This window comes from Daucus carota, chromosome 3, assembly GCF_001625215.2.
Source record: "Daucus carota subsp. sativus chromosome 3, DH1 v3.0, whole genome shotgun sequence".
In the NCBI taxonomy this organism is placed as follows: domain Eukaryota; kingdom Viridiplantae; phylum Streptophyta; class Magnoliopsida; order Apiales; family Apiaceae; genus Daucus; species Daucus carota.
In genome coordinates, this window is record NC_030383.2 from 40,919,345 (window position 1) to 40,931,680 (window position 12,336).

Sequence of the window (12,336 nt, forward strand, 5' to 3'; positions counted from 1 at the left end):
TTATTTGTTTTAGTACAATATTATATGTTTTTTTATTTATTTTGCTAAATACATATAGTACTTCGATATATATTTATTTTAATGTTTTTATGTTTAATATTTTCTAATTTATACATGATACTTACTTATTTGTGTATAAAATAATTTTTTAATTTTTATTTTACATTCTCTCAGAAATTTTAATTTTAAAATAACTAAACAAAATGTACAAAATAAATGTTATAGAAAACTATATATTATAATACTCCACGAGAATACAAGTAAATTATGATAAAAATATATAATTAAATGAATAAAACTTACATTAGTATTCTATATATTTTAAATATCCCGTGTTCTGTATTTATATCCTATGTTCTGTACATTCATATTATATTAATTTTTACATATTTTGAATATTCCAGAATCTAAAAACTAATAAGAATATAAAAAATATTTTAATTGTCTTATACTAGATAAAAAAGTACAGAACACAAAATATAGAACATACCGGACATATTATAATTTTGTTTGTGTACTGTATTTTTTTTGAATACAAATAACTTATGAAAAAGTTATAATAAAATAAAAAAATAAAAAAGAGAGTATGGAACTCATTTTAATAATTATATTAGTCATTATATATTTAATCTTAGTTACACATGTTCTGTATAAATTATTGTATTTCTTTTGCTAAAAGATAGGCATGCATGTTCTGTACTTGCGTTAGAGCAGTTGTACCAGTTGTCTTATAGACACGTGCATGGCTCAGATCATAGTTCCTAAGTTACCCAATATAATTAGTTCCTCAATGAACCATACCATATATATATATATATATATATATATATATATATATATATATATATATATATATATATAATCTTACTCCAATACAAAGCAAATTAGCCCTACAAACTAAAAATATTCTCTGGTCAATTTTTTATCACTATGTTTTACTACAGAAATCACTAATTTATACATCACAAATCACTAATTCATATATAGCATATATCGCGAATATATATACATACACATATATACAACGTATATAATCATCATTTTCACTCGTATTCCAAATATTTTTTATGACTAGGCACCACCAACTACCATCACTGATATCCACCGCCGTTTGCCACCATAACCTATCACAATTAGCGTCAACTTACCACCAACACATGCCTCCTCGCATCACTTACTACCATCATGAACCTTCTATTACCCTAATTGATCATTAATAATCGACAACTTGTAGTTAAAAAAGGTAGATTTTCTTAATTATGAAAAATAAAAAATGCATATTTTACTATATCAAACAGTAATTAATGCAGTATAAACTAGTGATTCCAGTAGTTATAAATAGTGATTTTGGAACATGTTTTTAGTTTGTATTTGATCACTAACACCCCCCCATCTCTCTCTCTCTCTCTCTCTATATATATATATATATATATATATATATATATATATATATATAAAAGATCAAATAAAAACTTTTTTAAGTTACAAACTTACAAACTTTTTTTTTGAATTTTTTTATTCTTCCATCGTGTTAATCCTTAGTTATAGAAAGTATCCATGTTGAAAATTTTCAAAAAAACATCACAAATTTTAAAAATAACGCATAAATAAATCGTGAATTCAACACATTTGTAACTGGGGTTCAACATCGGGTGTTGAACACTAATTATCAATTTATTGAATATATTTATAGAGGTACTTAAACTATACTTCTGGAGTTTGAGTAGGGTCTAGAAACATAAATATTGGTTATATAATACGTTTAACTTAGTTCTTACATTAAAAACTTGATTTATGTACTTCTCCAACACAATTTTAATCATGTTCAATAAAATATGTTAAGAAAATGTTGAACCCTAATTATATATGTGTTGAACGCATAGTTTATTTATATGTTTTCTATTTGACTAGTGATGAATTTTTAATTATTGTCAACACAGATCCCCCTTTTTTTTTGACGGATAACACAGACCCCTTATATAACTAATAATTAACACATATGAAAAATAAAAAAAATAAAAAAAAGTTTTTAAGTTTGTAAATTTGTACCAGAACTCTCCCATATATATATAGACAAACTTAAATGCGAACCAATACTTTTCAAAGATATGGGGAGGTTTGTGGGCCCGAGATGGGCCTTGGCAAGGCCTAGTGTACAGGGATGTGTTAGGTATCAACCCATTACAATATATTGTAGAATGGACTTTGGTGATCCAAAATATATAAGGATAATAATTTTACGTTTAGACAATTATTATAAAAGGTATGTCTTGGTCACAAAGTTAGAAGAAGATTGTTGGGTATTAACCTAGTTGGAATTGGATTCTGATTTGAGTTAGAAATCAGAATTAGATTAGGATTATATGTAGCTGTTTTAGAATTAGATTCTGATTTGTCTAAGTATAAGATGACTATATATACATAGTCATATTGTGTTTGATAAGTGTGCTCAAGATGTAGACTTAGGTATCGCTGCGGGCGGATGCTTGAGTAGGAGACTTGAGTATCCAATTAAGTTTGGTTGATTGTATTATTGATAACGGTTTTGATTAATAATACAAGTTGGGACGTGAGTTTTCCACGTCATATATGTTTGTGTGTGCGCTTTGCATTAGAAGTTGAATCTCGTAATTTTTTTATCCCTAACAGGGTGGGCCCTAGCGGGAAGAAGGTGAGGTAAAATATTGGCTCGTGAGCTTGTTTTGAGCCATTTAGGTTCTTTCCGGAGTCTTAGTGAGGCTTTAGTGGGACCGAGGTGGATTGAGTGGGGTTGGGAGTGGGTCCCGGGTGGTTTATGACATCTAGGGGGTGAGAAATGTCATATAGGCCTTTTTATATAAAAATATAAAAAAATAATTGTTGTACTAATTTATTGTTATACATACATGTATGTATTTAATTCAAGCATATATCGAAATTACACAATTTTTTTGCTAATTATGACACATGTCGATTAAAATATTGTTTATATTTTTGTTCACTTATAGTACATTATAGAAAGTATGCATAATACATGAAAAATCACATAATTAAGTTTAATATATTAAATTAGTTTATAAATTCAAGAACATTTTTATATGAGTAACAATTGTTTGAAATTTCATTAATTTTTTCTATTTCAAAGAAGAATTAAACAATATGACTCATATCAACTCAAAAAATATAACAAAATAATAAATTAATAATTAAAACAAGTCAAATGGAAATTTAAAATTATGATGAAAAAATAGCCTAAAACAATAAAGATGACAAAATTATCTGTAAATTTATCAAAACAAGTCAAACACAAATTCAAAATTACGATGAAAAACAACCAAAAAGCAATAGCTTTGGCCATATTATCCGCACTTATTATTGTTTCTCTTCGATGAAGAGAAAAAATTGTGCAACATATACCTTAAAATAAAAATGAAAAATGGCTATAGTAATGTCTATAACTATAGCATCAATTGACAATGTCAAAGTCAAAACTCCAAAGATTGAGCATGTCATCCTCCACAACGTTCTCTGGTTCAATGCTAGCTGGACCCACCACCATCTCATCGAAGTACGGACTCTCACAAAACTTTTTACAAGCCTCGTATGAATTTAGACTAGTATAATCAGCAGAAAATTCTGATGGAGAATTCGACCCAGATGGTTTCTTGGTGTTGAGCTGGACGTGAGAGTCACCGACCTTGTTTAGGAAGTTGACTTTGGCTTTAGCACCTCTGATTTTGAGAGCTTCATTGACCTTGTTTGGGAAGTTGAGTTTGGCTTTAGCGCCTCTGATTTTAAGAGCTTTTTTATCATAAGCTCTGGCAGCTTCTTCAGCAGTGTTAAAAGTACCCAGCCAAACACGTGCTCCTTTTTTTGGATCTCTTATCTCAGCCGCCCATTTTCCCCAAGGACGTCGTCTTATACCCCTGTATGGATTCTTTCGCTGCCTCTTTACACTATGTTCTGGATTCTCACCACCTGTTTGCAATAAATCGACAAACAATATTGTACAAGTTCACATAAATATATTAAGGATTCGAAAAAATAATTATATTTCAAAAAAAATGACAAAATATTTTACGAACATTTATTTTACAAAGGGAATATAGATTTTTCGCCACCCAACTTATTGTGTATTTAGAAATTTGCCACTGAACTATGATTTTTTTTTTCCCCTTTTTGTCACTAATGCTAGGTTCAGATTTTTTTTTTTGTCACAAACGTTAGGTTCGGATTTGATTATTAACATTATATTATTCTTTTTAGCATTATTGAAACATAATGGTAGTTCGCAATATTATGGTGATATGATGTGTGTTTATATCTTTATGTGTAGTACTCCATATGTATCCTAGGTAGTTTATCTTGGAGGACGAGAATTTGACATGCATTTTTAGGCTCCTAAAATATTTAATTTCATAAACTATTTTAATTTTTTTTCTTCTAAATAAATATTTTACGTTTGAATTTTTATACATAAAAAGAAAATCTCAAAATTAAGTTATGGAACTATGTTTTATAAGAAGTAGGAACCTTAAAATACGTGCCAAGCAGTGGAAAAAAACTATAAAAAATGAGAAGGACGGGGAGTAATAATAACATAAACGAGCGCTAAAATCGGAAAGAATTATAATTAAAATTCTAAAAATTCATTAAATCATCAATCTAAAATCAATGACTTCAAACAATTTATCATCTACAATCAATTCTTAAGCAAAATCGAGTCAAGTGATACTATATTTTTGTGGAGTTCAATCACCAATTTAGATATCATATAAACCTCAAATCAAGGTTAAGAAATTCTATAATTGTCTATTGTCTATTTTTTATGGTATTCGTCTTTATTTTTGTACAATAGTATACATAATTATAAATGACATCTAACCTTGATTTTTATGAAACAAGATATAATATAGATAACAATCATAATTTTTATTTAGAAAAAAAATTAAAATAATTTATGAAACTGAATCTTTTAGGAGTATTAAAATGCGTGTCAAATTCTCGTCCTCCAAGTTAAACTACCTAGGGGACATACGAAGTACTACATATAAAGATATAGACATATATCAGATCACCATAATATATTGCAGACTATCACAATGTTTTAATAATGCTAAAAAAAATAACATAATGTTTTTTTAATAGAATAACATAATGTTAATGTCAGGAATCAATAATTTTTGATGATAACATAAACACTTTGTAACATGTTTTATTTAGAATCTTTATCAAATTTCAGTTGTAATTGTTATACTTCTTGTCTTTGAGAATTATCAACGGATGGGTAGAATAGGATGACTAATTGTAAATATCCAATGCCATGTAATTTTATCTAAGTGAAGGATATTCAACTGATGAAATGTAACTATTCAACTGATGAAGACTGGGTCATGTTTCAACTGATGAAAACCAAGCATTCAACTGAAGACAAAGTATTCAACTGATGATGCTAAGGAATTCAACTGTTGAGACTGGAACAACATTCAACTGATGAAGTCTGAAATTCATTCAACTGATGAAAGAGCTTTCAACTGATGAAGTCAAGAGCAGTTGAAAGTAACCAGAGCTTTCAACTGATGAAGCAAAGAGCAGTTGAAAGTGACTAGAGCTTAAGTCTGACAAATCACATGGATCGAATTACACTAAAATAGACATGGAAGCCTGATTAGGAAAATAAAGAAGAAGCAGAAACATTCTTATCTCATGCAATGCAATCTGGATCAAATCAAGATGATGGTCAAAGATGAAGACATCTCAGAAAGCATGCATAAGACAAAGATGTGCAGCATTGTTTTAGATTAGAGTGCAATTTGTATTCTAGTTAAAAAGCTTTGCAAAACTTGGAGTATATAACCAAGTTAGCAGCATCAGTTGAACTGGTTCAAAAACTTGAGAGAAAAATATGAGAGTTAGAAACTGTTCAAGTGGTGAACCTGCAGCTATGCGAATTGTAATCAATCCACAGATTCTTCAATATAAAATCTCACGGGTGGATCATTCAATCCACCCGTATTTTTAATACTTGGTGTTTTTCTGTTTTACTGATTTAAAAGTGTTTAAGTTCTTGAATCTTTTATTTTTGTAAAAGATTGTATTCAACCCCTTCTTCTACAATCTTTCTTATAGTTGGTGTAAAATAACAATTGGTATCAGAGCCAGGTTCCCAACAAACAGGGAAAAAGATCAACACTGCTAGAGAAAGATGGGAAAGAAGGATGCTGGAGTGAAGATTCCTGTTCTTGACAAAGACAACTACTTTCACTGGAAAGTGAGAATGCATCTGCATTTGTTGTCAATTGATGAAAGCTATGTAAACTGCATTGAAAAAGGACCTCATGTCCCCATGAAGGCTTGTACCAGTATTGGAGTTGATGGTGAAGACATGGTAGGCAAGATGATTCCAAAATCTATCCATGAATATTCTCAAGAAGACACTGAAGAAGTGCACAAGGATAAGAAAACCATGAACCTTCTGTTTAATGGTTTGGATCAAGAAATGATTGATAGTGTTATCAGCTGCACAAGTGCCAAAGAAGTTTGGGACACCATCAGGACCATTTGTGAAGGGAATGAGCAAGTAAGAGAAAACAAAATGCAGGTTCTGATTCAACAATATGAGTCATTCCATTTCAAGTCTGGTGAAGGTTTGAGTGACACATTTAAAAGATTTCAAAAACTGTTAAATGGTCTAAAACTCTTTGGAAGAGTATATCAAGTTAAGGATTCAAACTTGAAATTCTTAAGAGCTCTTCCTAAAGAATGGAAACCTATGACAGTCTCTCTCAGAAACACTCAAGAATTCAAAGATTATACTCTTGAGAGACTGTATGGAACTTTAAAGACTTATGAGCTTGAAATGGAACAAGATGAAGAAATTGAGAAAAGCCAAAAGAAAGGGCATTCATCTGTGGCTCTAGTTGCATCTCTTGATGATACTGTCAAGGACAAGGGAAAGTCTCAAGGTGAAGAAAATAAGAAGTTGGTCAAAGAAGAGAGCTCAGAGTCAAGCAAAGGAAAAGGAAAAAAAAGGATATAGCTGATTCTGGTGAAGAAAGTGATGGAATTGATGAGCACCTAGCCTTCCTGTCAAGAAGATTCTCCAAACTGAAATTCAAAAAGAATTTTAATTCTGCAAAATCATTTAAAGGCAATCTCAAGTCTGATAGAAGCATGGTAGATAGATCAAAATTCAAGTGCTTCAACTGTGGGAATGCAGGTCACTTTGCAAATGAATGCAGAAAGCCTAAAGTTGAGAAAAGGTCAAGTGAAAACATTGATTATAAAAAGAAATATTATGAACTTCTCAAACAAAAAGAAAGAGCATTCATTACAAAGAATGATTGGGCAGCTGGGGATGATTCTGATGAAGAGGAGGAGTTTGTCAATCTTGCTCTAATGGCCAACTCGACAGATCAAGAAGAAAACACTGGAAGCAGTAGTCAGGTATTCACTACAAACTTAGTTGAGTTAACTAAAGATGAATGCAATGCTACTATAAATGAAATGTCTACAAAATTGTATCATTTGCATGTTTCTTTAAAATCTCTCACTAAGGAAAATAGTAGGATTAAGGAAGCTAACACCTTTCTTAGTGACAGAAACAGTGCTCTACAGCTCAATTTATTGAGTTTGAGAAATTGAAAATTGAGTGTCAGACAGCCAAAGATGATCTCTTGATTGTTCTGAAAAGAGAAGAGATCATAAGAAAACAGCTTGATAAGGAACAAGAGATAATTGCTAGGTGGAAATCTGGAAGAGATGTTTCAGCAAACATTATCAATATTCAAGGCAGAGAGACCTTTGTTGAGAAAGAATGGAAAAGAGACAAGAAAGCTTGTGAGATCTCTGAGATCAGTTCAAGTGATGAGAACACTGATGATGATCATCAGTTGAAAAACAAAGCTTCAACTGATGAAAGTCATCAGTTGAACAAAAACTCATCAGTTGACAAGAAAGTTCTCAAGAAACTCAATAAGAAATATAGTCCTATAAAGAAGAACTTTGTCAAAGGTGAGAATATTTCTTCTGAGACTAGTGAGAGTGCAAACAACATTCACAATTCCAGTAACAAGACTAAGAAGAAATTGGAGGCTAGTGAGTCTAAATCAGAAGAGACTAAAAAGAAAAAGGGAAATAGAAATGGTAAGATTGGAGTTAATTAATAAGCACACTAATTACACACCCAATGCTAGTGCTCCTAGGAAAACTTGCAGTAAATGTGGTAGTGTAAATCATCTATCTGCTAATTGTAAAACTGTGATTGCTCCTAGTTTATCATTGCCTATTCCCATGCCATCTGTTTCTCACATGAACTTATCTGCCATGAACATGATGCCTGGTTTATTGCCTCACAATCCATACACTCAAACCAGCATGCCATACATATTCAATCCATATTTCAATGCTTTTAATATGCCTCAATTTCATTCAAACATACATGGTATCAACAATGTGTGCATGCCTCAAATGCCTGTGTTTAAGAGCAATGTTGAAATTCCAACCTCTCAACCAAGACCAAAGATTGAACCACTTCAATCCAAGGGAAAAGTTGAGAATAAAGGAAAAGCTGTTAAGACTAACAAATCTGGACCCAAAGCAATTTGGGTACCAAAATCAACTTGATCTGTTTTTGAAATGTGTGCAGGGAAACCATAAGAAGAATTTGTGGTACTTAGATAGTGGATGCTCCAGGCACATGACTGGTGATTCTTCCCTGCTCCCAAAGTTTGTAGAGAAAGCTGGCCCTAGCATTACCTTTGGAGATGACAACAAAGGATATACTATGGGATATGGCTTGATAGCAAAAGAGAATGTCATCATAGATGAGGTTGCATTGGTGTCTGGTCTTAAGCATAATTTACTTAGCATCGGTCAACTTTGTGACAAAGGATACAAAGTCAATTTCACTCCCGCAGCCTGTGTTGTCACCAAAGGAGATGACAGCAATGTGGTACTAATTGGACAAAGAAAAGGAAATGTGTATGTAGCTGACTTCAATTCTGTCAAGACTGAATCAATCACTTGTTTTCTCAGCAAAGCAAGCTCAGATGACAGTTGGCTATGGCACAAAAGATTGTCTTATTTAAATTTTAAGACATTAAATGAGTTAGTTAAGAAGGATTTGGTAAGAGGAATACCAAAGCTGGAATTCTCCAAAGATGGTAGCAAGGAAAGCAAAAGAGAAGCTCTTTCAGAAGCAAATCTCTTTCATCAATTGTGAAACCTCTTCAGCTCTTGCATATGGATTTGTTTGGACCAGTCAATATAATGTCCATTTCAAAGAAGAAATATTGTCTAGTGATTGTTGATGATTTTTCAAAATTTACTTGGACCTTTTTCCTGCACTCTAAGGATGAAGCTGGGAAAATCATTATCAATCATATCAAGGCATTAGACAACAATCCAGATGTCAAAGTTGAAAGAATAAGAAGTGATAATGGGATAGAATTCAAGAATTATGTTATGAAAGAATTTTGTGAAGATAAGGGAATTATTCATGAGTTCTCTGCACCAAGAACTCCACAACAAAATGGAGTGGTAGAAAGGAAAAACAGGACTCTCATTGAGGCTGCAAGAACCATGATTAATGAAGCACAACTTCCAACCTATTTTTGGGCTGAAGCTGTGAACACTGCTTGCTTTACTGAAAACATTTCTCTAATTACCAAGCCTCACAATTTAACTCCCATTCAACTCTTCAAGAGAAAGAAGCCAACAATTAGCTTTCTTCATGTATTTGAATACAAGTGTTGTGTTCTAAGAAATCAAGGTGAAAATCTTGGAAAATTTGAAGCCAAAGCAGATGAAGCTATCTTTGTTGGATATTCAAATGGAAAATCATTTAGAGTATTCAATCTAAGAATCAACATTGTTATGGAATCAATTCATGTAGTTTTTGATGATAAAAAGATTCAAGGACTGACAGATGAAGGATTTCATGACAATCTCAGATTTGAGAATGAGGGTGAAGGTGATCTGTATGACAGTGATGATGATTGTGATGATTCTGTTCAGAATGCTGGAATTAATCTTGGAATTAATATTCCAACTGGTGAGACCTTGGTACAAGAGACAACTGTCATTGAAAACTCAACTGAAGCATCAGTTGAAACTACTTTGGAGGCCTCAGTTGAAACCCCACAAGGATCATCAGTTGAAAGAATGTCTCAAAATTTCAATCAATCCAGAAATAATGAGATGTCAAATTTAGGGGGAGATTTCCAACATGGAAATCTGAACTACAACAATGAAGCTACATCATCAAGACAATCACTTCCACCTCAGAGAAAGTGGACAAGGGATCATCCTTTTGAACTAATTATTGGAGATGCAAATGCATCTGTACAAACAAGAAGAGCTACTCAAGATGAATGCTTATACAGTACATTTCTTTTACAGGATGAACCCAAAGTAATAGAAGATGCTCTCAAAGATGCTGATTGGGTTCTTGCCATGCAAGAAGAATTAAATCAATTTGAGAGAAACAAAGTTTGGAAGCTGGTACCCAAGCCTAAAAATAGAACAATTGTAGGCACAAGGTGGGTATTCAGGAACAAGATGGATGAGAATGGAGTTGTCACCAGAAACAAAGCAGGGCTTGTGGCTAAAGGATACTCTCAATCTGAGGGAATTGATTTTGATGAAACTTTTGCACCAGTTGTAAGATTGGAAGCCATAAGAATCTTCTTGGCCTATGCTGCTCATGCAAACTTCAAGGTCTACCAAATGGATGTCAAAAGTGCTTTTCTAAATGGTGAACTAGAAGAGGAGGTGTATGTGAGTCAGCCTCTTGGTTTTGAAGATCCAGAATTTCCAGAGTATGTTTACTTTTTATTGAAAGCACTTTATGGATTAAAGCAAGCACCAAGGGCATGGTATGACACTCTATCTCAATTCTTGTTAGATAATCATTTTTCTAGAGGTCCTGTGGATAAAACATTATTTTACAGAAATGTAAATGGTGCCTTTATCTTATTTCAAATTTATGTAGATGATATAATTTTTGGTTCTACAGATGAGAAACTTTGCAGAAAGTTTGCTAATCTAATGAAAAGTCAGTATGAAATGAGCATGATGGGAGAGCTCACCTACTTTCTTGGTTTACAAGTTAAACACGTAAAGGAAGGTATATTCATAAATCAAACCAAGTACATCTATGATTTACTTAAAAAGTTTGATTTAATGGATTGCAAAGAAGCTAAGACTCCCATGCCAACTGCCACTAAATTAGAGTTAAGTCCTAATGAGAAATCTGTGGATATCTCTAATTATAGAGGCATGGTTGGTTCTCTTTTATATCTGACAGCTAGTAGACCAGATATTATGTTTTCTACATGCCTCTGTGCTAGATTTCAAGCTGATCCTAAAGAATCACATCTTATTGCTATAAAAAGAATATTCAGATATCTTAAGGGAACACCAAATCTTGGCATTTGGTACCCTAAAGACTCTGGATTTGAGCTAATTGGATATTCAGATGCTGATTTTGCAGTATGCAAAATTGATAGAAAAAGTACAACAGGCACATGTCAATTTCTTGGAGATAGGTTGATTTCTTGGTTTAGCAAGAAGCAACATTCTGTTTCAACCTCTACAGCTGAGGCTGAATACATTGCAGCTGGAAGTTGTTGTGCACAAATATTGTGGATGAGAAATCAATTACTTGATTATGGTTTAAATCTCTCAAAAATCCCAATATTCTGTGACAATACCAGTGCTATTGCTATAACTGAATATCCAGTGCAACATTCAAGAACCAAGCATATTGACATCAAATATCACTTCATAAGAGAACATGTGATGGCTGGTACAGTTGAAATGCATTTTGTTCCTAGTGAAGAACAAATTGCAGATATTTTCACAAAGCCTCTTGATGAATCCACATTCACAAGGTTGGTAAGTAAATTAGGTATGTTAAATTTCTCCTAATTTATAGTGAATTTTTCTGTAATTTGGCAGCCAGAATTTGATTAATTTTGATTTCTCAAAATTAAGTTAGTTATAATTCTGGATAAGATGTGTAATATTTCAACTAATGAAATAGTGAAATTGTTTCAACTGATGTTTGAAACAATACTCTATTATCTTGTTTTTCATTCAACTGATGACACCAGTTGAAAACACTTTCAACTGATCATCATCAGTTGAATAAGAAGTTTAAAGAGGCGCTTCTTTCATCCGTTGAAACTATTATCAGATCTGAGCCGTTGAAATTTCTTTTATCACTCCTCTACTTTATACACACACGATCGTGTGTGTAATTTTTGTAGAGTTAAATAAGAGTTATTTCTTCTCAACGGTAATTTCTCAACCAATCACAACAATTTTCTGAGAAAGTATATAAGTGTTTTCAGT

General features: G+C 32.2%; 1 protein-coding gene across 1 annotated transcript; it reads right to left on the reverse strand.

The window, feature by feature from the left end:
* Positions 1-3,445: 3,445 nt before the first annotated feature.
* On the reverse strand, positions 3,446-4,370 carry LOC108212479 (ethylene-responsive transcription factor ERF071). The gene is made up of 2 exons (XM_064090053.1): positions 4,319-4,370; positions 3,446-3,957 (listed from the first exon to the last, which is right to left on the reverse strand). The coding sequence occupies exons 1-2, from the start codon at positions 4,368-4,370 to the stop codon at positions 3,446-3,448; spliced, it is 564 nt and encodes a 187-aa protein (XP_063946123.1).
* Positions 4,371-12,336: the final 7,966 nt, after the last annotated feature.